Source organism: Neomonachus schauinslandi, chromosome 10, assembly GCF_002201575.2.
Source record: "Neomonachus schauinslandi chromosome 10, ASM220157v2, whole genome shotgun sequence".
NCBI classification, from domain to species: domain Eukaryota; kingdom Metazoa; phylum Chordata; class Mammalia; order Carnivora; family Phocidae; genus Neomonachus; species Neomonachus schauinslandi.
In genome coordinates, this window is record NC_058412.1 from 59,403,860 (window position 1) to 59,430,280 (window position 26,421).

Below are 26,421 nucleotides of genomic sequence, written 5' to 3' on the forward strand. Positions count from 1 at the left end.
TGGCCGCGGCGTCTGGTCGGTGAAGTGACTCTGCTGCTTCTCTCCCCACCCGCCCCCTCCCTCCCTCCCTCTCCCCTCCCCCCGTCCTTCCCCCCCTTCCCCGCAGCCCGCGCCTCCGCGCCCCTCCGGCCTGCGCACCTCCCCTCGCCCCCCTCCTCTCCCCCGCCCGCTCCGGGGACCGCCGGCCCCCTCCCCCATACTCCTGCTCTCCGCCCCGTCCCCGCCGCCGCCCGCCCTCGTTGCCTCCCCGCCCCGCCGGCCGGCCGGCCCCCTCCTCCGCCTCTCTCCCCTCCCCCCCGCCGGTCGGGATCAGTCAGTGCGATCCGAAGCGGGGGAGGGGGGGGGCGGCGGCCGAACGATGTGCGAGAACTGCGCAGACCTGGTGGAGGTGTTAAATGAAAGTAAGTAGCCGCGGTGGCGGCCTATGGGGGTGCACAGTTTGGGGGCCCCGCGCAGCTCCCCGGGCTGCCGCGGCCTGCGGGAGGCGACGGCCGAGCCGGGCGGCGTGCGGGCCTAGCGCCCCGGGAAGGTGCGCGGTGGCGCGGCCGCCGCGGCGCCTCGGGCCCAGCCTGGCCCGGTTACCTGGGCGCCCGAGAGGGGGCCGCTCCGGAGCTCCGGCCAGGCCGCGCCTGGGCGGTCTCACCTCTCGGAAAGTTTCCTCATTACAGGTGTCAATTAACGAAGGCGCTAATGAGCCTTCGCCTCCTTCGTCCTGCCGGGAAGGTGAAGGGAGGTGGGGTCTGAGGACGAAGCTTTCCTCCGCAGTCCGAACCCTTCGGCCGCCCTCTTTGATTTTCATCGTGCTGCTGAGGAGGCCTCTTTTACCTGCTAATTTTCATTAAACTCCCTGGGAGGAGGTTGGTGGTTTTCCCCTCCCTTGGGGTGTGTGTGGGTGTATTAAACCTTTCTGCCAGCCCTGAAATAGCTGAAAATGAACTGTGATAGTCATGATTGGAACCTTAATACCTATTTTTTTTTTTTATTGTGTTTCTTCTTAGTGTACCATTCGTCGTTGTAGCAGTAAATTTTATTAAGGAGAGCACTGTACTACAGATAATCATCCCGGGATAGTCATGGCCTGTCTCCTGGAATGAAAGGCCTTATTCCTATACTTTTATTAAAGAGCGTACACTGATTTTTTTTTTTTTTGGCCAGATTTTTTAATTTTATTTCCGACCCTTGTAAGATAGTATTTGAGCCTAAAGAAACAAGCTGTATTGCAAGTTCACTATTTCAGGGCCCAAAGGCCTAGTTGGTTGAGGTGCATTAGATCAAAGATTACAAAAACTTGATTGTTGAGAAAATGCTCATTTACGAACTGCTTATGTGGGTTTTGGATTTATGTTCTGATATTTCCCAAAACTTCCAGACTACCTCTTTTCTAATACGATTCTTTAAGACGGGGTTTATAAAATGTATCATCTTGTTTGTGTTTGAATTTTACTTGATTATGTGCTTGAATTTCACTTCAATAACCCAAGGCAATAATAAAAGTGGAATGGTTCTAGTTTACTTTCAACGGTGTGTTTACTTTCTGACAGGTGGAAGCAGGTTTTGCACTTATTCAAACTGGACTTTCCAATGTTTGTGTTATTCTAAATTTTCCTAGAATTTTAAGGTTATTTGTATTTATCTTGAGAAACTTTTGGTGCAGGTGTTTTATGATATGGTGATTATGTAGGTAAAGCCCTTGGTACTTACTTCAGTAAACTATTTTATATCAGATATAAGTTGTGTGATTATGGTTTTATTAAATTGGGAAAAGCCTATCTTTGCTCTCTAATAGAAGAACAAACTGCTTTTAATAATTTTTTGGCGATTTAAGTTATTTTAAACTCAACTAGAAGAACTGCCTTTAAACAGAGTATCTAAAGAAACTAAAGTTTGTTAATCTCTATTTAATCTTTTGAAAAGATGATGAAAGTTCTTATTGAAAATTCTTTGGGAAACCCCTAGAACTTTGTTTAGAAGCACTCAAAAATGCAGTGGATTTATGGAAACAAAAATGTAGAGAATCTTGAAGTAGAATTTAACTTTTATTACCTTTAATTATATACAGTTAGTGGAACCAGGTTCACAAAATTTGGCCATGCAGACCCTCTAAGAAACCTGTCTTAATGAACAAATAAGGATTTTCTATTTGTATAAGCCGGTGGTCTCTCAAAATACTTAGGACAATTTCTTAATATTTCCTTTAAAGCTCAGTTTAAAAATTTGCCTCCTAAACATTAATCTCACAATGATGCATCCTTTTTTTTTTTTAATTACTTAGCAATTTTATTGGTAGGTTATACCAAACTATTACAAGTTGATTTTTTTCCCCTGTAGACTGAAAATTGTTTTCATTGTTCTTTTCTATAGTTCTTGTATTCTAAACATAAGAGGCTTAAGTTTCTTGAGAACAGAGGGTCTTACTTTATCTCATTATAGTAACATTTATCCACGACTGGGTAGAATCATGATGGTTGGAACTTGATAAAACCTGTTGAATTGAAGTAGGTTATATAGGTCTTTCTTGAAATCTTGCTCACAATAACTATTAAGTCTAAACTTTTATTCCCCCAGAGGTTGTGCGAAGATGAGCATCAGCTCATCCTGGATTAGAAATTCAGAGTTTAATGCGGGGTTCCATGGTGTAATGGTTAGCACTCTGGACTCTGAATCCAGAAATTCAGAGTTTAAGTCCCCAAATAATGTGCTCAGAATTCATCTCTCAACATAGCTCCCATGAGAGTTTAACCAAGAGGAAAAAAAAATACCAAAAACCTATTTCTTGTCAAATTTACCAACAGTGATGAAACTTAAAAGAAGCCTGGCCTGGACACACCATTGTTATGTAAAAATTTTGTGCTTTCAGTGAAAGGGTAGACATAATGCGGATAGTACTACTTTCTTTTTTTTTTTTTTAAGATTTTATTTATTTATTTGACAGAGAGAGATAGAGAGGGAACACAAGCAGGGGGAATGGGAGAGGGAGAAGCAGGCTTCTTGCCGAGCAGGGAGCCCAGTGTGGGGCTCGATCCCAGGACCCTGGGATCATCACCTGAGCCGAAGGCAGATGCTTAACGACTGAGCCACCCAGGCGCCCCGGATAGTACTACTTTCTATCTGATATGCAAAGAGGGTTTGATAACGGTAGGGACTTCAAATATTTATTTAAAAATCTGGCAGACCGTAATTTAGTTAAAATAAAAGTTGGGGGCACCTGGGTGGCTCAGTTGGTTAAGCGACTGCCTTCGGCTCAGGTCATGATCCTGGAGTCCCGGGATCGAGTCCCACATCAGGCTCCCTGCTCAGTGAGGGGTCTGCTTCTCCCTCTGACCCTCTTCCCTCTCGTGCTCTCTGTCTCTCATTCTCTCTCTCAAATAAATAAATAAAAATCTTTAAAATAAAAAATAAAAAAAAATAAAAGTTGGTCACAAAAGATTGTAAATAGTCTGCTGTTGTCATCAGTTTTTGATGAGAGAATTAATATTACCATTTATACTTCTAGTCCTGCTGAGAATCTGAAGCTGTGAACTCTCACCATGGAAACATACAGGTATACAGGCATGGTTTTGCCTGCAGTTCTAAGGACCTGTTGAAGCCTGTCCAAGGAACCAGGCTAAGAACCCCATAATAAGGACCCCCACATCCCCTTTTTAAATAGTCTTGACAGATAGCCAAAAACTTAAAATTACATTTCAAAATAATGTTTGGCTTTAGTGTTAGAATAACCAATCTCAACAATACTAACATTTAAGTTTCTCTTTTCCTTTCAGTGCTTTATTTTTAATAAGGACATTTTAAAGGCTTGGAATGTATTGAGTTGATTTGTTTACTATCAGTTTGTGGGTTTGCATTCAGTTGAGGAATGTATTGAGTTAATTTGGCTACTATCAGTTTGTGGGTTTGCATTCAGTTTAGGAAATAATTTTAAGTGTATATTCCTTTGTTTATTCTGTTGAATTTGTATATTTGCAGCTTTTCTAGCTATTTTTGTAACCAGTTTACTAAGTCCAGCGCATTTCTGGGTGTTGAGAAGTTGGAGGCCTGAAGTTATGCTTTGGGCCATCACCATAGCTATCTCAGTAGTAAATTGAAGTCATTATTTGCCTCAGTAAATTTCTCTGAGAGAAGACTGAAATGGCTTTAAATGTAAATGTTATTCTATGGGTGTGTTTAGTGAATTACAGTTTACCAAATGTAGCACTTAAACAAAGTAGACTATTTGTCCCTCCTCATTATCCTTGAAGATGGGCAGGAGCAAGTATTGGTATCTAAGTTTTAGAGGTAAAGAAATTGAATCTCAGAAAGGCTAAGTGGTTTGCCAGGTAAAGATCACCTGTCACTTGCTTAGTTAGTAGTCCTATCTAAGCTTGAACTCAGGATACTGTGATAACAGTATTTGCAGAATAATTGTTTGCATTATTTTTAAAGCAGAATACTTTAATGAGCAGTTTGTGTTGAGTACTTTATCAACTCTTTGAGGTAGGTACTCCTGTCACCCTTTTCAGATAAGAGAACCAAGATTTAGGGTTTATATAACTTGTTTAGAGTCACATGACTATATTTGGTGGAGCCAGGATTTAAACAGGACTTAATCTCAGGTCAGGCTAAAAAGGCCATGCTCTTACTAGTTACGCTATGCTGTGTAAACTTTATGATGATCTGTTTGAATGGAAGACCTTATTGTGAGTATACTGTTTGACAGAATAAAAAATTAGTATATTTTTATGTATTTTCACAACTTCGGGCATAATGCCATTGTAATTTTAGTAGGAATTTAAGAGCGGTTGTCCTTAAGTAGCTGAATGGAATCTAAATATTGTTAGCAATGAGTCCTTTAATAAACCATGCATTTCTAGAGGGTTTTTTTGATATTACAAGTATATAGGCACTAATTAATTAATTCATTAGTAACAGTATTTTTTGGTTGACCTATAATTCTAAAATTCTAAGTGATTCCTAAAGTTGGAAATCTGATTTTACAATACAAAGTCCCAAATTATGAATTTTTACTTGGTGATCTAGTTAAGTATCACTTAACCAATTAATATGTGAAGTAGTATTCATGATTACAGTTCGTATATTTTTATAGTATAACTTAGTAACCATAAAGCACTACCAACATGCAGTATATTAGGTAAGTTATCTGCATTATAGTGATAACTGTTAATGAGCTTTAGCACTGTATTCATGAAACATGTTAACATTCTTGTATGTTTAATGATAGTATTTATATATCTGATTTAAAAGTATTTGTAATGTGTAGATAGTGTGTATTAATAATAATTTTTACATTTTCAGAAAGAGAAAGAAACTTTCCAATAATGGCTTGACCAAGGTGTGACAGACCCTAGCTAAAGGGGTTGAGCCGCTTTTCTCTTTTTTACTTTAATTTTTTCTTAATTATAAAGGTTGTATATTCTCATTGTAGCGATACTGAAAACTGTAAATCTAATCATCCAGTGATGATTCCTGTTGATGCTTTGAAATATTTTTGGTACACATTTACATTTCTAAGAATGAGATATATGTAGTTTAATATCTAGCTTCACCTAATGTTTAATGTTTCTAGTTTCACCTAATGTTTTGTTTGCTCATGTTCCTTATTAACCTTTTTTGAAAACATACTTTTTGTGTCTGTACAGTATTTCATTTTGTGCAGGATTTAATATTTTCCTATTGTATGTTTGTTTCCAGTTCTTATGTTATAAATAATGCTGCAAATGAGCATCCTGTATATAAATCTTTTAATTACATTACTGTTTTTTAGGTAGATTTCTAGAAGTTATCACTGTGTCAAAAATATAAACTTTTGTTTGTATTGTCTACCTGCTCTTCAGAAAGGATATACTGATTTCCATTCTTTATTGTCTGCACAATGTGGGCACTTGTACTGAATGTTATCCTTGACAAAGTGTTATTTTGGTGAAAATTGTAATAGCCAGTTACTAGTAAGTTTGAACACTTGTACTTTTATTGGCTGTTTGCATTTTTTAATACAGTGCCTGTGTTCTTTTTCTACTTTTCAAGTTTTAATGTTTTGTGTAATTACCTTACAAGAGTTGTACACTTACTAACCCTTGGTCATATTCACCACATACATTTTTTCCTGCCCTCCTCCCCCCCTTTTTTTAAATGTGGTCTCTATACCCAGTGTGGGGCTCAAATTCACGACCCTGAGATCGAGAGTTGGATGCTCTGCTGACTGAGCCAGCTAGGTGCCCCTTCCCTGTTTTTTTGTTTTCTTTTTCATTTGGGTATTTTTAATTATAGGTCTTGAACAAATGTTTTATATTGTGCAGCTTCTTCTGCAGAGTTGCCTGTCTAAAACACAGTATATGATTATCATATTATCTGCTTAAACTGTCATAGATCTTCATTGCTTGAAGAATAAAATACTAACTTCTTAGCCTGACATACATCATAGCACAGTTTGGCCCAAACTCCTCTTCCTAGCTTCAGATCTCACTTTTTTTGGTGAGGCCTTCTTAAATTTTTCCCAACCTCTCTTAAAATAACTAATATCCTTTAGTTTAGAATATGTACTTACATTATAGCCCTTCTTATTCTTTCTTTTTTTTTAAATTTAACATCAGCCTTCCTTGCTGGATGATGAACTCCTTAGAGTCAGGGGCCATGTTTTCTTTTCCCAGTCCCTAATATAGTGCCTTATAGAGAATAGGTAAACATTTTAGGGGCGCCTGGGTGGCTCAGTTGTTAAATGTCTGCCTTCACCTCAGGTTGGGATCGAGGCCCGCATCGGGCTCCTTGCTCACGGGAAGCCTGCTTCTCCTTCTCCCACTCCCTCTGATTGTGTTCCCTCTTTCGCTGTGTCTCTCTGTTAAATAATAAATAAAATCTTAAAAAAAAAAAAGAATAGGTAAACATTTTAGTTAATGAAAGGTTTTTGTAGAGGAAGGATGTGATTACCCAGTTAAATCAATATTCTTGGGCCTATAGTCAGTAATGACCTATATTTTTTAAAGTAAGCTCAACACCCCATGTGGGGCTTGAACTCACAACCCCAAGATCAGGAGTACATGCTCCACTGACTGAGCCAGTCAGGTGCCCCTAATCAGTAGTGTTGTAGATATGAGAGTTTCTGGCAGAAGTATGCTATAGGTATCATATATACTGCTTTTTATTACCTTATTCCTGAATTAATAGGCGTATGCTTATAAAAAAAAACCCGCCCTAAGCAAGTATTTTCTAAATTAATATGCATTGCAGAAAGGCAAAAATTAGTTGTTTCTACATAGGTGGTGAGCTTTGTGTCCATGACATGAACTTTGACTAAATTACTTTTATTTAGGACTTGGTATATACCAGGAAAGCAATTGGGCGTTTTGCCTTTTAATGTGATTAACACCTGTTAATGAGATTTTTTTTTTTCTCAAATCCCATAGAAGTTAAAAACATTCTCCACGTGTGTGTGTTCATTGACAATTGATGTGGTATAAACCTGGCCTCTTCTTGCACTTTCCTTACTGTGGTTGAAGATTGATTTCTCTTCCTGCCTTGGTCATAACCTCTTCTAGAAAACTTAGGTTGCTTATATCCCTTGGAAGAACCTACTTCTCTAGCCATTGCTGATTGGATTCTAGATAGACTCCTGACCTGATGGATTGGTGGGGCTGCTGTTGGTCAGTCAGATTTCTCCTGTCAGAATGTTTGAACCAAAGAGCCCGGTAGCTGTGAGCTGCTGAACTAGAGTGGGTGCTTTGGGAAGCTGATGGGAGGGAGCAAAAACATTGAGGAAGTGGAGGCGGCTGTTTGCAGAAGAGAATTGGGGCAAATTTGTGGAAACTTTTGACATGGAAGCTCCATAAACAGATAGAAGATAATACTGTGGTGGCTTTCCAGTACCGAAGCTAGAGCTCCTTTGGCACTGTCTCCCCTATACATACATTTGAATTAATGTTCAAGCAAAAGAGTTTTGTTTCAAGTAATGTGCCTTAATGAGCTTTCCTGTATTGGAGCATATTCCTTGTGATTCATGAATAAGGTAATAAAAAGCAATGTATATGATACAATCATCAGCTACAGCATACTTCAGCCAGAAACTGAGTGCTTCATTATAATCTGGCATAAGTTCTTGGAACATGTTGGGCAAGTGTCATCTGTAGTGTTTGGTGGCAGGAGAAAACCTAACGCCTTTCATTAATTACTTCTCTACCAGGATGTTTAGTGTTTTTCAAAAGAATGCAAGTAGCTTTGTTGTTTCTGGAAAAGAAACCTGCCCCCCCCCCCAAAAAAAAAATAGAATAGAAAATAATAAAGATAATTAGGAAAATCTGAAACTCTGCTTACCAAAGAAATTGTCCATGTTTTAATAAATATCTTGTAAGTCGTTCTTGCTTTCCTTATATATAACTTTCCTTATACACATTATTTTATGTAAAAAGCTAATTACATGGTTTTTTTTTTTTAAGATTTTATTTATTTGAGAGAGAGTGAGAGAGCGCACATGCATGAACAGTGGGGGGTGGGGGGGGCAGAGGGAGAAGGAGAAGCAGACACTCCTGCTGAGCAGGGAGCCTGACATGGGGCTTGATCCTTGGGATCATGACCTGAGCTGAAGGCAGTCGCTTAACCGACTGAGCCACCCAGCCGCCCCAAAAGCTAATTACATGTTATTCTATATTTCTGTATCATTTTTATTAAGATGTAGGTATCTTTTTATGTTAATATGTGCTGACATTATAATTTTTAATGGCTTCAGTGTAGTATTCCATTGTTTGGTCCTACTGTAACTTAACCAGTCCTCTTTTGATGGGCATTTGGGTTTTTGTAAGTCTTTGTATTATTGTCTGAATATTACCTTGAATATGGTCTGTGAAGTCAAATTACTGAGTAGCTCATACAGCATGTCTGGAAGGGAATTTGACAGTTACGCTAAAACTTAACAATAGAGCATCAGTAAATAGGCTTTGTAGTCTTAAAGTGTTTGACTCCTAGGTCTGTGGGGCTCTTCTAGCAATGTGCATTAGCAATTTAGCAATGTGCTCGTTCTAAACCACCATAAGACAAAATAGGAAAATAGGTAATATTTATTCTGGGGAATTTTGCTTCCAGACTCATGAACCATATTCTGGTTACTGAGAAAGCCTCAGTAACCAATGATGAATGTAGAAGTATAAGAATGCTGCTCAGAATAAATTTGGATTTAAGAAAACACTAAGACAGGGGCACCTGGGTGGCTCAGTTGGTTAAGCGACTGCCTTCGGCTCAGGTCATGATCCTGGAGTCCCGGGATCGAGTCCCGCATCGGGCTCCCTGCTCGGCAGGGAGTCTGCTTCTCCCTCTGACCCTCCTCCCTCTCATGCTCTCTGTCTCTCATTCTCTCTCTCTCAAACAAATAAAGAATCTTTAAAAAAAAAAAAAAAGAAAACACTAAGACAAATAGGGATTTTGAAGTTGTGTTCAAAGAAAAGAGTATCATTAAGGGGATAGTGGGCACACTGTTTGGTAGAGTGGCATAATGGTGGTCAGCAGAAGGTTGTTTTATTCTAATGGTACCTTGTTTCTATTTTCCCTTCTAAGAGGAGTCTCCAAACCTGTAGGATAAATCATATATTAAGAGGGAATCTAGGGGCGCCTGGGTGGCTCAGTCCTTAAGCGTCTGCCTTCGGCTCAGGTCATGATCCCAGGGTGCTGGGATCGAGCTCCGCATCAGGCTCCCTGCTCCGTGGGGAGCCTGCTTCTCTCTCTCCCACTCCCCCTGCTTGTGTTCCCTCTCTCACTGTGTCTCTCTTTGTCAAATAAATTAATAAAAATCTTTTTTTAAAAAAAAAAAGGGAATCTAATCTCTAGATTGGTGAGGAATAATGAGAGTTTTGTTAGTGGTGTTAAGAGTTAAAATCTCGAGTCTGGGCAGATTGCATCCAGTGAAGGTGATAGAGCCATGGTGTGTGTGATTGTGAAGCTTTAGCTAAGTTTCCTGGAGAGCAGAAATTGGCAAGGTTTTTTCCCCCTTATTTTGGGAAATACAAGAAAAACTTTCCACTACTGAATAATCACTTAGTATACCGAGAGTGAAATGATGATTAAAAAAACTGGCATGGCACTAAGTAACTTAAACAAATGTCATTTTTTTTTCTTTGCTTTAGAAACTAGTATGGTAAAACATGGAAATGCTACTATAGGTATGACCTTTTTTGATTACATCAATGTGATAGAATCTGATGCCATCCTGGCGGAAAAGAAGAAATGTATTTTGTTGTTGTTCTAGAGGGTTGACTCGTGGCAAGCCACAGGATCTTGTCCTTAATTCTTTCCTCTTCAGGATTTTCAGTAATGATCTCTGGTTTAAAAACTATTCCTTGGAATGGAATTGTCCCTATTTCAAGGGAGTGAAGGGGACTTCAGAACCTCTTCCCTTTTTTTAAAATGAAAAGCTCATTTTGATCTGTTTTATAGATTGGGGTTCTATGTAAGGTTTCTTTTGGGGAGAACAGGGTGTAGCTGTTTGTGCCTGGGTGGTTCACATGGTTCAGGTTCTGCCTTGGGCTCAGGTCATGATCTCCTGATCCTGGAATCAAGCCCTGTGTTGGGCTCCCTGCTCAGCGGGGAGTCTTATTCTCTCCCTCAGCCTCTCTGCCTGCTCGCTCTCTCTCTTTCTCTCTCAAGTGAATAAATAAAAAATCTTTAAAAAAAAAAGTCTTGACAACCATTAACAATATTTAATGGGTGCTCCAAAAGCCAACACAACCTGAAACTCTTCAAGTATTACAAGTATACTGTGTGCAGATTACAGGAGGTGATATTGCAGTACTTGTGCAGTTAAAATACTGTGTTGAATTGTATAGGACACACTGATGATAATATACTTCTGAAGCTATTGTGAACATTGTGTAATTTCATATACGTTCATTGAACCTCAGAAAACTCATGAGAAATGGAATGATTTGGCCACGGCTACATAGTTATTAAGTAGCAAAGGTAGGATTAGAGTTTAGTTCCTTCTGCTCCTTATACTTTTCACCAATAAACTTGGTGTTGGTTTTTTTTTTTTTTTTTTTTTTTGAGAAGCTTGACTGTAGAAGTGGAAAATTCATGAAAAACTGACAAAGGAACTATGGAGAGATTAATTCTGGTTTAAGTGGATTAGGCAAGGTTTCAAGGAAGGTGGAAGATTGAATTGGGCCTTTAACTGCTTGGAATAGTTGTTGGTAATGAGGGGAGTGAAATGGTTTACCACAATTTGTGATGTAGCCACTGCTAACCTCATCCCCTTGCTTTGCTTCTCTCACAGATATTATTTGCTGCCATGATGAGCCTTTATATATGCCTGGAATTCACCACCTTACTATGCCTTCAAGTCTCAACCTAAATGTTACTTTTTCACAGAGGCCTTTCTTGAACATCCAATCTAAAGTATTCTGGTTCTTTTTTTTTTTTTTTAATTTAAGTATCTGCACACCCAACGTGGGGCTCGAACTCATGACACCAAGATCAGGAGTCTCATGCTCCTCTGACTGAGCCAGCCACGTGCCCCTGAAGTAGTTCTGATTCTTTACCTTCGTAGCACTTACCACAGTTTAGAGTTAGGTATTTACTTTTTGTTTACTTGTTTTATGTCTTTTCATTTTATAAGACTGTAAATTCTGTGGTTGCAACTATCTGTCATATTAACTAAGTTTCATAGTGCTTATACATACTAGGATCAGTACTTTTTTTTTTTTAAGATTTTGTTTATTCACCTGACAGAGATACAGCGAGAGAAGGAACACAAGCAGGGGGCGTGGGAGAGGGAGAAGCAGGCTTCCCGCGGAGCAGGGAGCCTGATGTGGAGCTCTATCCCAGGACCCTGGGATCATGACCTGAGCTGAAGGCAGACGCTTAAGGACTGAGCCGCCCAGGCGCCCCAATACTTATTTGTTAAAATGTGTGAAAAATCTTAAGATCACTGTAGTTGGGTAATGGAATGGAAGTCAAGGGTAGGCTGGATGTGGTGGTTTTCCCTGCTTTCCGAATCCACTTGGATATTTTATATACTGTCAATCCTAATCCTTTTGTGACATCCTGCTTACCACCTCCACTCATAAAAAGGTGCTCCACTGATAAAAAATGAAAAAAACCCTAATTTTGTCATGGTGTGTGTTTTTTAATTTCTGAGTATCCCTTGATATTTACACCCATGGGTTAAAAATGGAAGATTGGGAATTACTTTTTGAACCAGGTAGGACTCTGTTGCAAGGACCAGAAAGAAAAGAACAGCTCCTTTGGTGGAAATAAGGAATTTTTTTTTCCCGCCTAAGTTATAACTACACAGTTCAGGTGTGTGCTGTGTTTGGGTGTGGTCTACTCTTAATCTGTGGGTTCAGAATGTTATCAAGACTTCATTCCTTTTTGGCTTGCTCTCTCTGCTTCCTTGGTTCGAACTCAGTTTGGCCCTTCTCTTGGTAGTAGAAATAGCTCCTTAACCATCTTTATACCACACTGTTTGGAAATCATGTTTATATTACACAGAGGAAAAGAAAGAATCTTTCCTGAAACCTGTATAAAAGAACAGGGAAGCTTTTTCCAAAACCTCGATGGCAAATGGCATTTCATGTATCATTGGCTTACATGTCATTGGACTTACTCCTGAAGTAGAGCTCAGAGTGGATGGACTTTGGTTGGCTTAAACTAATCCTAACCCATTCCCGAAGCTGATCCCACCCAAACCTCATAGCTAAAAAAAATATTTCCCAAAAGGAAATTTGGCATGTTGTGACCATGAAGAAGGTGAGATTGTTTCTGGGCAGCAAACACATGGTACATTATGCTATACTGAAAGCTTAATACATTTTTTTTGTGGTTTTGTAACTTGAAATCAAGGATTAGGTCTCATCCACATTGACCTGTCTGTAGATTTCTGAAAGTGATGACTTGTACATAGGTAACCAGTGTATAGAGTTTGTTTGGTGAATTTTCATGTTTTCTGGACATCTGTACACGGATATGGTATGGGACATTCCTTATTACTTTGGCCTCGAAAGCTTTGTTGATCCTAGTGTCTGTGCACCTCTGGAGTTCTCATCTCCATTGCAAACTTCTGGATCTCTTTGAGTGCCTGGGAGTCATACTTGTTGAAGCCCACGCCGTGGATGCACTTATGAATGTTGATGGTGTGTTCTGTAGTCACTTTCTTGTTGATGGCAGAATGGCCCTCCTCTGTACCCTTCTTGTGGGAGCCTTTTTGCTGGGCCCAAATTGGCAAGTTGAAAACCATTTCTTTCTTTCTTTTTTTTTTTTTGAAAACGATTTCTTAATGTTCTATTTACTGAATACATTATTTTGTGTGTCTTACCTTCACTTTTTCTTTTTTTATTACCTTCACTCTGTATTTAAATACTCAATATATAAAAAATACATTAACGTTTAACGTGTGTAAAGCATTGTGCTGGACGCTGTGGTAGATACAGAAATACATTTAGAAGTATATTTCCTCTTAAGGAAGGTTGGAGTCCAATAAAGATGAGGCAGTAGGATGGTGGTTGAGAGATTGATGTCTGGAATCTGTTAGACCTGAGTTAAAATGCTATTCCTGTCATTTATTAGATCTCTGGCTTTGGTTAAGTTCCTTAACCTCTTAATGCCTTCAAATGAGGATGATACTTAATCCTCACAAAATCTCTATCAAGTGTAATTAAGGTAGTAAGATAATACATATAAACACTTAACAAAGTGCCAGTGTAAGAAAAACTGTTCGTATGTGAGAGAGAGAGAGAGAGAAGGAAAATGGTAAATTCCATAAGAACATAAAATCCTGAGGCGCAGTGGGAGGAGTTCAGGCTTCATGGGAATTTGATAGAATTTTAGTTGATCTTTGAGCAACTTTTTTCTAACTGATTAGACTTGGAGAAATGGTTATTTCAGTAAAGTTTTGTAGGAATAGTAAGCATAGTATGACTTTCTTGAAACTTCACAAAGAATTGTCTCTGGTTTACTTTCTTATATTCCTCAAGGACCTTACTCTTTTAAGCTGTCTCTTTTTTCCTCCAGTGTCTTAAGTTCTCCTGAAGTTTCTGAAATCTGGCTGCTGCTTTTGCCGAAAAACTATATTGTCACAGATCACCAGTGGCCTCCTGGTTTTCTCTAATTTCTTTCTTTTTTTTTTTTCCTATAATTTTCACAATGACCCATACTTTCCCTGTTTCACTTAATTGTTTGGTGCTTATGGTTGTGATATATGTGATCATCGTGGGAAGTTTAAAAAAAAATACTGACGTACATCAGTAAAACATTCATAATCACTTTGTTAAAATTTTAGTATATATTTTAGTATATAGTATCATTCCAGCTAATTTTCTGTGAATATGTAAAAATGAGTTCATATGTACTGTTTGCTTTTTTTTAAATGGGCATTTTCTCATATCCTTATGTCTAAGAATGAAATTTAATGGCAACCTACTTCTAGCCTTTGAATATAACACATATTTAACTAGTGTTTTCCAGTTAACCCCCCTCCCCCCAGAACCAAAAAGCGGTGAAAATGTCCTTGAGTATAGAAATCTGGATCATGTTCTAGGTCTAAAGGAAAAAAATTTTAAGGCTTCTGATGGCTAAAAACCTAAAAAGTTTATACTAATATATACCCCATCAGTGGTATTTGAGAGTGCTTGTTTATTTGCATTAGATGTTCTATTTAAAAAAAATCCAAGGGCACCTGGGTGGCTCAGTCGGTTAAGCGTCTGCCTTCAGCTCAGGTCATGATCCCAGGGTCTGGGGATCAAGTCCCACAACGGGCTCCCTGCTTGGTATTCTCCCTCTGCCTGCCACTCTGCCTACTTGTGCTCTCTATCTCTCTGTAAAATAAATAAATAAAATCTTTAAAAAAATCCATATAATAGGGGAAAAAGGATATAGTTGCTATCTCAAACTCTTTGGTTTCTGCAAGAGTTTGGATATTGAGGATGATTGCATTATTTGTATGGACATATTTGGTTCCTGAGTTACAATATTGAGTGGTCTATTTAGAAAGGCTTTTCTCACTCTGAGATCAGATATTTGATTAATTTTTCTAGCTTTAATGGATTTATTAAATCTTTAATCTGTCTAGAATTTATTTTGGTCTAAGTTACAGAGTGGGATCTAACATTAGCTTTTCCAAACTGTTACTCAGTGGTCTTAGCATCTTTCTTTTTCCCAGTGATTTGAAATGCCACCTTTTATTTATTTTTAAAGGTTTATTTATTTTAGAGAGACAGCATGAGAGCAAGAGTGTGCGTGCGAGTGGGGTGGGGGGGTGGGGTAGAGGGGGCAGAGGGAGAGAGGGAGAATCTCTAGCAGACTCCCCCACTGAGCGTGGAGCTTGATGTGGGGCTAGATCTCATGACCCTGAGATCATGACCCAAGCTGAAATCAAGAGTTGGACACTTAACTGACTGAGCCACCCAGGCATCCCAGCTGTACATCTTAATTCACTGTATTCACACAGTTATGCAGCCATCATCACAGTCAATTTTAGAATACTTTCATCACCTCAAAAAGAATCTCCATACCCTTTAACTGTCACCCTGAATCCTCCATCCTCCCACCCTTAAGCAACAATCTATTTTCTCTATGTATTTGCCTATTTTGAACATTTCATATAAATAGAATGATAGTGTATTGTCTTTTGTGGTTGACTTCTTTTACTTAGCACATTTTCAAGGTTCATCCATGCTGGATCATTCCTTTTTATGGCTGAATAATATTCCATTGTATGGTTATAACACATTTTGTTTATCCATTCATCAGTTGATAGATATTTGGGTTCTTTTTGATATTATGAGTAATACTTCTGTGAACCTTTGTGTAAAAAGTTTTTCTGTAGACTTAACGTTTTCATTTCTCTCAGGTCTGTATCGAGGAGTGGAATCATTAGGTCAGCTAATAACTGCATTTAACTTTTTCAAAAACTGCCAGATTGTTTTCCATAGTGCTGCACCATTTTTTATTCCCTTCAGCAGTGTATAAGGGTTTCAGTTTCTCCACATCCTCACCAGCACTGGTTTGTTTGACCAATATTTGTTCTTTTGGTGCGATTTTTTTATGGATGGGAATACGGAGGCAAACACTTGGTATTTTGACTATCCTAGCCATCCTAGTGGGTATAAAGTGGTATCTCATTGTAGTTTTGTTTATTTTTGGGGAAATAACCATTCAGATCCTTTGCTCACTTTTTAATTGTTACTTGTCTTTTTATTACTTATTTGTACGAGTTCTTTATATATCCTAGACATAAGTCCCTTATTAGATAGGATTTGCAAATATTTTCTCCCATATTGTGAATTATCTTTTCAGTTTCTCAGTAGTGTCTTTTGAAGCACAAATTTTTTTGTTAAGATTTATTTATTAGAGAGAGAGAGGGCAAGCAGGGGGTGGGGCAGAGGAAGAGGGAGAGAGAGAATCTTGAGCAGACTCCCCGCTAAGCGTGGAGCCTGATATTGGGCAACCCTGAGATCAGGACCTGAGCTGAAATCAAGAGTCAGTTGCTCAGCCAACTGTGCCAGTCAGGCGCCCATGAAGCACAAACGGGTTTCCCCCCGCCATGGATTTTATTTATTTGATAGAGAGAAGAGAGCACGAGAAGGGGGAGCGGGAGAGGGAGAAGCAGGCTCCCCGTTGAGCAGGGACCCTGATGCCGGACTTGATCCCAGGACCCTGAGATCATGACCTGAGCCCAAGGCAGACATTTAACTGAACCACTCAGATGTCCCTGCACAAAAATTTTTAATAATGATGTTCAGTTTATCTCTTTTGTTGCTTGTACTTCAGTGTCCTATTCATTGCCAGAATCCATTGTCAAATCCAAAGTCACAAAGACTTACCCTATTTTCTTCTGAGAATTTTATAGTTTTGGTTCTTACATTTAGTCCTTTGATCCATTTTGAGTCAAATTTTTTGTACATAGTGTGAGGTAAAGGTTCAGCCTCATTCTTTTGCATGAGGCTGTCCAGTTGTTGTAACACCCGTTGTAGAAAAGACATTCTCTAGTGACTGGTCTTGGTACCTTTGTTGAAAATCAATTAACTACAGATACATGGATTTATTTCTCCAAGTAATAAACTCTCAATTCTGTTTTACTTCCCTCTTTTCAATCAGGATGTCTTTTATTTCATATACCCCTTTATTAAATCTTTACCTTCATTTGGCTCCATCAGTGGTTCTGAGTATGATCTCTGGATCCTTGAGGGTCTCAAGGAGGCTTTAAAGGGGGTCTGAGAGGTAAGACATTATTTGCCTTTTGGTTGATATTTTTACTGATAGCTCAGAGGCAAGGTAGATAGAACTGCTGGCCACATTGCGGGAATTAAGGCTGTGGTGATGTAGAAAATGGTTGGCGTTCGGAGCTAAGGCCAAGAAAGAATTCTTGAGATGTCTTTGGTGCAAAAAGGTGGTTTTATTAAAGCATGAAGACAGGACCCATGGGCAGAAAGAGCTGTACTGGGGTCAGGAGGAGTGACTGATTATATGCTTTCAAGTTCGGATGGAGTTAGGGACAGCGTTAAGTCTCTAAGGAATTTTGGAAGCAAGGTTTCCAGGACCTTGAGGGGGCTAGCTATTGTTAGGAAAAGGTCGTTTATTACTGTCTAATAAAATCTTAGTCATGAGACCCTTCAGATATATATCGGTGGCTCATATGCTTGGGGGATGATTGTCAACATATATCTTGTGGGGGTAGAGAGAAAGGAAGTTTCCAAAGGAGTTTTTATATGTTAAAGAAGACTTACAGGTTGGGGGGGGGCGTAGAGGGGGGAGGTGTTGGGATAATGTTAAGCTACGATTGCCTTTTGCCCCTAGCAAAGTGTCAACATGGAGGCAGCTGTGTTCCTAGAGGAAAGGAATGTCACTCTGCCTGTTTCAAGGACTTGTCAATGGGTTGTAAGTAGTAAGGAAATTTAATTTTTCTTTTGCCTTTGCTTCCCACATTAGTGGCACTAAGTAGTTAGTTAATCTTCACTGCCAAGCACTTGCTGTTTGGCAAGTGATGTCCTTGATGAAGCAATAATAATTAATTTTATTAAATCCCAGTGCTTGTGTACGTTTCTTCCTATATGCTGTGATGAAATGAGAAGTACATGTAAAGCGTTTCTTCTACATACTGCAGTGTGAGATGGTTGTCTTAAGGAAGTGCAATCATATGATTGAGTTTTAAGCCGAACAAGCTGCTCTTTTCATGAAACAAAACGATTTTTATTTGAAAGAGTGATTGACTCAAAGGTTATCTAGATTTGGGTATTTGGCAGACATTTTCTGGAATGAATGAAGCAAGCATGTCACTTCAAAAAAGACAGTGTTAGTTGCCAGAGATAAAATTGAGCTTTCAAGAAAAAATTAAAATTTTGGAAAAATTGTACCTGTCACTGTGAGTTTGACAGCTGCCCAATAGAGTTTTGATGAGATTGAGGGGAATATTAATGATGTAATTTTTTGATATTCTGTAATGAAATATGTCAACATTGGAAAGATCTCTATAATTTAGTAATTTAGTATTTTTGATAACACCATTGCATGATGTTACAGAAACATTTATGGGCTAAAATTCTATTCAGGGAGCGAGATCAATCAATGGATTTTAATGTAACAAGAGTACTGATACGGTTTTAGATTTCATTTTGCAACTTAATCTTTAAGAAATTAACAGTCACTGAGTTTTGGTGTAACATCAAAGAAGAATATCAAAAATTATCTGATAAAGCTATTAAAATACTTCTATTTCCATATTCATATATTTTAAGAATGGACTTCGTACACTTCACTAAAAATATATGGCAACAGAGAGAAGGCAGAAGCAGTTAATGAGAATCCAACTGTTTTTTTTTTCTTTTTTAAAAGATTTTATTTATTTGGGATAGAGGGAGCGCAAGCCAGAGGACAGAGGGAGAGAGAGAGAGAAGCAGGCTCCCCACTGGGCAGGGAGCCCGCCGCGGGGCTTGATCCCAGGACTCTGGGATCAGGACCTGAGCCGAAGGCAGACGCTTAACTGACTGAGCCACCCAGGCACCCCCCAACTGTTTTCTATTAAGCCAAACCCTGAAGAGATGTTTAAAAATTTAGAAACTGGGCGCCTGGGTGGCTCAGTTGGTTAAAGCGACTGCCTTCGGCTCAGGTCATGATCCCGGGGTCCCGGGATCGAGTCCCGCATCGGGCTCCCTGCTCAGCAGGGAGTCTACTTCTCCCTCTGACCCTCCCCCCTCTCGTGCTCTCTCTCCCATTCTCTCTCTCAAATGAATAAATAAAATCTTTAATAAAAAAAAAACCGTTAAAAAAAAATTTAGAAACTTGTCACTCATGCCACTGATTTTTGAATAACAGAAAACAGGCAATGAATTTATTGTTTATAAAATAACACAATAAATATTGAAAGAAAGAAACTGTAAACGAGCTCTTTGAAGTCTTCAGTTTCTGAACATGTAAAGGAATCCTAAAAACAAAAAGTTGGAGAACTGCTGGGCTGCATATTAAAATTTTCTTCTTCTTCTTTTTTTTTTTTTTTTTAAAGATTTTATTTATTTGACAGAGAGAGACACAGTGAGAGAGGGAACACAAGCAGGGGGAGTGGGAGAGGGGGAAGCAGGCTTCCCACTGAGCAGAGAGCCCCATGCGGGGCTCGATCCCAGGACCCTGGGATCATAACCTGAGCTGAAGGCAGGCGCTTAACGACTGAGCCACCCAGGTGCCCCTAAAATTTTCTTCTTCTTTACTCTGGCTTATATTATTCTAATTCTTTAAGTGTGATTACCCAAGGTTTAGTCTTTTGCTATGTATTTTATTAAGAAATTGAAGTAAGGATTCCATCTACTACCATGATTGTATCATCTTTTAGACAACTTTGAGTATATTTCTAACCTGACCAATTTTTGAAGCATTACTCTAATATCCTTAATTTCGTGCTAGACATTTCTATTTAAGTATCTTCCTATCTGAAATTTCAACAAAAGTGAAACTGAATCCTTCATCTTGTTCTTATTTATCATGTTTGCCTCTTTATCAGAACCTTTCTTAATTATGTGAATTTCTCACACTGCAATCTGTGTTAGTACTTTTACTACTTTCCAGACTTTAGAATAGTGCCTCTGGAAATTTAATGTACATATGAGTCACCTGGAGATTTTCTTTAAAATGCAGATTCCAACTCTAGGGGTCTGGAATTTGCCTGAAATTCTTCATTCTAACAAACTTCCAGATGATGCTGATGCTGATGCTGTTGGTCCTTGGAACACACTTTGAGTAGCAGGCCATAGAATACTTTTAATTTCATTTATCCCACTCCTGTTTTTTATACTGCTGTTGTAGTGTGTTTTAATTACTTAGATTTTAAAAATTAAGACCTTATTAATTTATAAAGTTAATACTCAGATTTATCCTTTTTGTTGCTCTTCATTCTTTATGTCATCTTTGGGTTTTTATCTGGGATCATTTTCTTTCTTTTTTTTTTTTTAAGATTTTATTTATTTATTTGACAGACACAGCCAAGAGAGGGAACACAAGCAGGGTGAGTGGGAGAGGGAGAAGCAGGCCTCCTGCAGAGCAGGGAGCCCGATGTGGGGCTCGATCCCAGGATCCTGGGATCACAACCTGAGCCGAAGGCAGACGCTTAATGACTGAGCCACCCAGGCGCCCCTCTGGGATCATTTTTCTTTTAGCGTTTCTTTTGGTGTGGTTCTGCTGTTGATTTTTGCCAGTATTTGCTTGTCTTCTAAAATGAAGAGAAATGCTTGCATTTTCATACAAGCACACCCTGAAATGGGGTATTGAATTACAGATTGGCAGTTACCATTGCTTCTTTCATTAAGTCATTCTTTTTTTTTTTTTTTTCCCTGGTTTAAATTGTTTCTTCTGCAAAGTCAGCCCTCAGTTTTGCTTCTTTGAAGGTAAGTTTTTTCTTCATTCGTCTGATCTTAAGGTTTTTCTTTTTGTCTTAGGTCTTAGGATTTCAACAATTTTACTCTGATGTGTCTGTTTTTGTATTTGCTTGGGATTCATTATTCTGGTTCAAGTTTTTAAAAAATTAGTTTTGGAAGCCATTATCTCTTCAGATACAGCTCCTGCCTCATGCTTTCATTACCCTTTGGGATTCCATTTACAAAAATGCTTTGCTTTTTCATCTTCCTTGTTTCTCTTGATCTCTTCTGTGTTTTCCATCCTTTTGTCATTTGTGTTTCTGTACTAAGCTCTATTTTTGACCTAATCCTTTCCCTAATCCTTTTAAGAAAACTTTTATTTTTATTTATTTATTTATTTATTTATTTTAAAGATTTTATTTATTTATTTGACAGAGAGAGACAGAGTGAGAGAGGGAACATAAGCAGGGGGAGTGGGAGAGGGAGAAGCAGGCTTCCCGCGGAGCAGGGAGCCTGATGCGGGGCTTGAACCCAGGACCCTGGGATCATGACCTGAGCCGAAGGCAGCCGCTTAACGACTGAGCCACCCAGGTGCCCCGAAAACTTTTATTTTTAATCTCACACTCTTTGTGGGGCTTGAACTCACAGCCCTGAGATCAAGAGTCATGTGCTCTACCTACTGAGCCAGCCAGGCACTCCCTCCCTGATCCTCTTTTAAACTACATATAATCTAATGTTAAAGCCATCTGTTAAGATCTTAATTCTAATTACTGTATATTTTAGTTCTAAAGCTTTTGATTTCTTTTTTTTTTAAGATTTTATTTATTTATTTGACAGAGAGAGACATAGTGAGAGAGGGAACACAAGCAGAGGGGGTGGGAGAGGGAGAAGCAGGCTTCCCGCCGAGCAGGGAGCCTGATGCGGGGCTTGATCCCAGGACCCTGGGATCATGACCTGAGCTGAAGGCAGATGCTTAATGACTGAGCCACCCGGATGCCCTTGATTTCTTTTTTAATAGTTTTCAGAATTTGCTGAAATTCTTTATCTTATCACTTGATACCTTGAATTATTTCTGTTATAAAGTTCAGGTCTCATGACTCTAATATCTGATTTTCTATCTAATTCTTTCCCTCTGTTTTTTTTTTTAATTTAAAGGTTTTATTTATTTACTTATTTTAAAGATTTTATTTATTTGACAGAGAGACACAGCGAGAGAGGGAACACAAGCAGGGGGGAGTGGGAGAGAGAGAAGCAGGCTTCCCGCAGAGCAGGGAGCCCGATGTGGGGCTCGATCCCAGGACCCTGGGATCATGACCTGAGCTGAAGGCAGACGCTTAACAACTGAGCCACCCAGGCGCCCCAAGATTTTATTTATTTTTGAGAGAGAGACAGAGAGAGGGAGAGTAGGGGAGAGAGGCAGAGGGAGAAGCAGACTCCCTGCTGAGCAGGGAGCCCGATGTGGGATTTGATCCCAGGACCCTGGGATCATGTCCTGAGCCAAAGGCAGATGCTTAACCAACTGAGCCACCTAGGCGCCCTCCCTCTGATTTTGATTATGTGGTTTTTGTTCTTGTTTTTTGGTATAGTTGGCAATTTTTTTTAACTTTATTATAGAAATTTAAACATAGGGGGTTCCTGGGTGGCTCAGTCGTTAAGCGTCTGCCTTCGCTCAGGTCATGGTCCCAGGGTCCTGGGATCGAGCCCCACATCGGGCTCCCTGCTCAGCGGGAAGCCTGCTTCTCCCTCTCCCACTCCCCCTGCTTGTGTTCCTGCTCTTGCTATCTCTCTCTGTGAAATAAATAAATAAAATCTTTAAAAAAATAATAATAAAGGGGCACCTGGGTGGCTCAGTGGGTTAAGCTGCTGCCTTTGGCTCAGGTCATGATCCCTGGGTCCTGGGATCGAGCCCCACATCGGTCTCCCTGCTCAGTGGGGAGCCTGCTTCTCCCTCTCCCTCTGCCTGCTGCTCTTCCTACTTGTGCTCTCACTGTCAAATAAATAGATAAAAATCCTTAAAAAAAAAATAATAAAAATCCTCTCTTCAAAAAAAAATTTTAAACATATATAGAATCATGTAGGAGAGGAGAAGGAAGGTGACAGTGATTTTATGTAAACATTGCTCAGTCAACACTTAACCAACTCATGGACAGTTTTGTTTCATTGGTATGCTATCCCATTTCCTTCTCCACCCATTGGATAACTTTGAAGCAAATCCAGGTATTCTATGTTACTTGTATATATTTCAGTATAGTTCTGTAAAAGACAAATATTTGAAAAATAAATAACCACAATATCATTGTCACAGTTAAAAAATTAAGAATTCATTCTTTTTTTTTTTTTCTTTTAAAGTAAATTCTGCCCCCCAACATGGGGCTCAGACTCATGACCCTGATACCAAGGTAGATACCATGGTAGAGTCGTATACTCTACCAACTGAGCCCACCAGGCTGCCCAAGAAAACTTTCTTAACATGAAACCTTTAGTAGTCAGATTTCCCTCATAGTCTAAAGTTAAAGATTTTTGTTTAATATTCCCTTTAAAATTTGAATTAGAGGAGCTCCTGGGGTGGTGCAGTTGGTTAAGCATCCGACTCTTGGTTTTGGTCCAGGTTGTAATCTCATGGTCATGAGATTGAGCCCCGAGTTGGACTCCATGCTCAGGGTGGAGTCTGCTTGAGATTTTCTCTCCTTCTGCCCCTCCCACTGGTGCTCTCTCTCTAAAATAAATCTTTAAAACTATTAAAAATAAAATTTGAATTAGAATTCAGGTGAGGTCTTTTGTAGTTGATGTTTTTTAAAAAGAACTTTTGAATATACTTTATTGGTGTATAATTTTCATAGAACAAACTATCAGTTTTAAATGTATGGTTTTATTCATTTTGATAAATGTAAGCATCACCACAACTGAATATTTCTACCAACCACAATCCTTCTAACTGCTGATGTGCTTTTCTCTCCCCAGCTTTATTGAGGTATAATTGACCTCTGATATTGTGTAAGTTTAAAGTGTATGATGTGATGGTTTGATAATATGCATATATTGCAAAATGATTACCACAAGGTTAGTTAAAACATCCATCACCTCATGTAATTATCTTTTTTTCTTTTGCTTTAGTGGCGAGAACATTTGAGGTTTACTCTTAGTAACTTGCATATATATATATATATATATATATGTATATATATAAATAAATGTATAAAGTATGTAATACAGTATTGTTTATTTTTTTAGTTACCTCTGCACCTAATGTGGGGCTCGAACTCATGATCCCGAGATCAAGAGTTGCATGCTCTTCTGAGCCAGCCAGGTGCCCCGTATAGTACAGTATTGTTGATCATGATCCTCATGCTGTACAATAGATTGCAGCAACTTATTCATCTTATAATTAGGAGTTTGGACCCTTTGACCGACATCTTGCCATTTCTCCCACTCTCCAACCCTTGGCAACCAGTCTACTCTCTTTTTCTGAGTTCTGCTTGTTTAGATTCCATATAATAAGTGAGATCAGACCATATTTGTCTTTTTCTGTCTTACTTATTTCACTTAGCATAATGCCTTCAGGGTCCATCCTTGGTCTCCCAAGTGGCAGGATTTTCTTCTTTTGTATGACTGAATAATCCATTATATGTATACCACATCTTCCTTGTTCATTCATCAGTGGATGCTTAGGTTGCTTCCATTTCTTGGCTATTGTGAATAATGTTGCAGTGAACATAGGGGTGCAGATATCTCTTTGAGAAAATGATTAAATTTCCTTTGGGATTGCCAGATCATATATGGTAGTCCTGTTTTTGCATTTTTTTTTTTTTTTAAGATTTTATTTATTTATTAGAGAGAGAGAGCACATGAGAGGGGGAGGGCCAGAGGGAGAAGCAGACTCCCTGCTGAGCAGGGAGCCCGATGCGGGACTCGATCCTGGGACTCCAGGATCATGACCTGAGCCGAAGGCAGTCGCTTAACCCACTGAGCCACCCAGGCGCCCCTGTTTTTGCATTTTTTAAGGATCTTCCTTACTGTTTTACCTCATGGCTGTACCAGTTTACATTTCCACCTGCAGAGCAAGGATTCTCTTTTCTCCACATCGTCACCCCAACACTTGTTATTACTTGTTCTTTTGGTAATGGCTATTCTAACAAATATGAGGTGATAGCTTATTTTAGTTTTGATTTGCATTTCCCTGATTAGTGATGTTGAGCATCTTTCACTTACCTTGTTGGCAATATGAAGGTCTTTGTTTTTTTTTTTTTTAAGATTTTATTTATTTGACAGAGAGAGACACAGCCAGAGAGGGAACACAAGCAGGGGGAGAGGGAGAGGGAGAAGCAGACTTCCCGCGGAGCAGGGAGCCCGATGTGGAGCTTGATCCCAGGACCCTGGGATCATGACCTGAGCCGAAGGCAGACGCTTAATGACTGAGCCACCCAGGCGCCCCAATATGTAGGTCTTTGGGAGAATGTCTATTGAGATTCTTTACCCATTTTTTTTTTTTTAAAGATTTTATTTATTTGAGAGAGAGAGAGCATGAGAAGGGGGGAGGGTCAGAGGGAGAAGCAGACTCCCCGCTGAGCAGGGAGCCCGATGCGGGACTTGATCCCGGGACTCGATCCCGGGACTCCAGGATCATGACCTGAGCCGAAGGCAGTCGCTTAACCAACTGAGCCACCCAGGTGCCCCCCTTTACCCATTTTTTAAAGTGGGTTATTTGATTATTTTGCTATTGAGTTGTATGAGTTCCTTATATATTTTGGATATTAATCCTTTATAAAGATAAATGATTTGCAAATATTTTCTCCCATTCCATAGGTTGTTATTTTTGCTGTGCATATGTGCTTAGTTTGATGTAGTCCTACATGTCAATTTTTACTTCCGTTGCTTGTGCTTTTGGTCTCATATCCAAAAAAAATCATTGCCAAGACCAGTGTCAAGGAGACTTTTTCCTGTGTTCTTCGTTTTAGATCTTACAGTCAAGTATTTAATCTATTTGGAGTTAATTTTTGTGTGTGTAAGATAAAGGTCCAGTTTTTTTCTTTTGCCTGTGGATATCTAGTTTTCCCAACATCATGTATGAGTATTCTTGGCTCTCTTGTCAAATATTAATTGACCATATATGCATGGGCTTGTTTCTGGCCTCTCCATTCTGTTCCTTTGGACTGTGTGTCTGTTTTTATGTCAGCACCATACTGTTTTGATTATTACAGCTTTGTAATATAGTTTTTTTTTTTTTTTTTTAAACTTATTTAATTTATTTTTTTTAAAGATTTATTTGTCAGAGAGAGAGCGAGAGATAGGGCACTAGCAGGGAAAGCAGCAGGCAGAGGGAGAGGGAGAGGCCCCCGCTGAGCAAGGAGCTGGATACAGGACTTGATTCTAGGACCCTGGGATTATGACCTGAGCTGAAGGCAGACGCTTAACTGACTCAGCCACCCAGGCGTTCCTGTAATACAGTTTGAAATCAGGATGCTTCCAGCTTTGTTCTGAGGATTGTGGTTTTATTTGAATTTAACAATTTTTTATTTCTGTAAAAAGTTCCGTTGAAATTTTGAGGGATTGCATTGAATCTACAGATGGCTTTGGATAGTATGGACATTTTAACAGTATTCTTCTGATTCATGAACAA

At 39.2% G+C, this 26,421-nt stretch overlaps 1 protein-coding gene across 1 annotated transcript in view; it reads left to right on the forward strand.

Moving 5' to 3' along the window:
* Positions 1-292: 292 nt before the first annotated feature.
* Positions 293-26,421, forward strand: part of USP34 (ubiquitin specific peptidase 34) — a 263,530-nt gene continuing 237,401 nt past the window's right edge. Inside the window, 1 exon segment of the mRNA XM_044918540.1 lies at positions 293-401. Coding sequence (XP_044774475.1) covers positions 359-401 — 43 coding nt within the window. The 5' untranslated portion in view covers positions 293-358.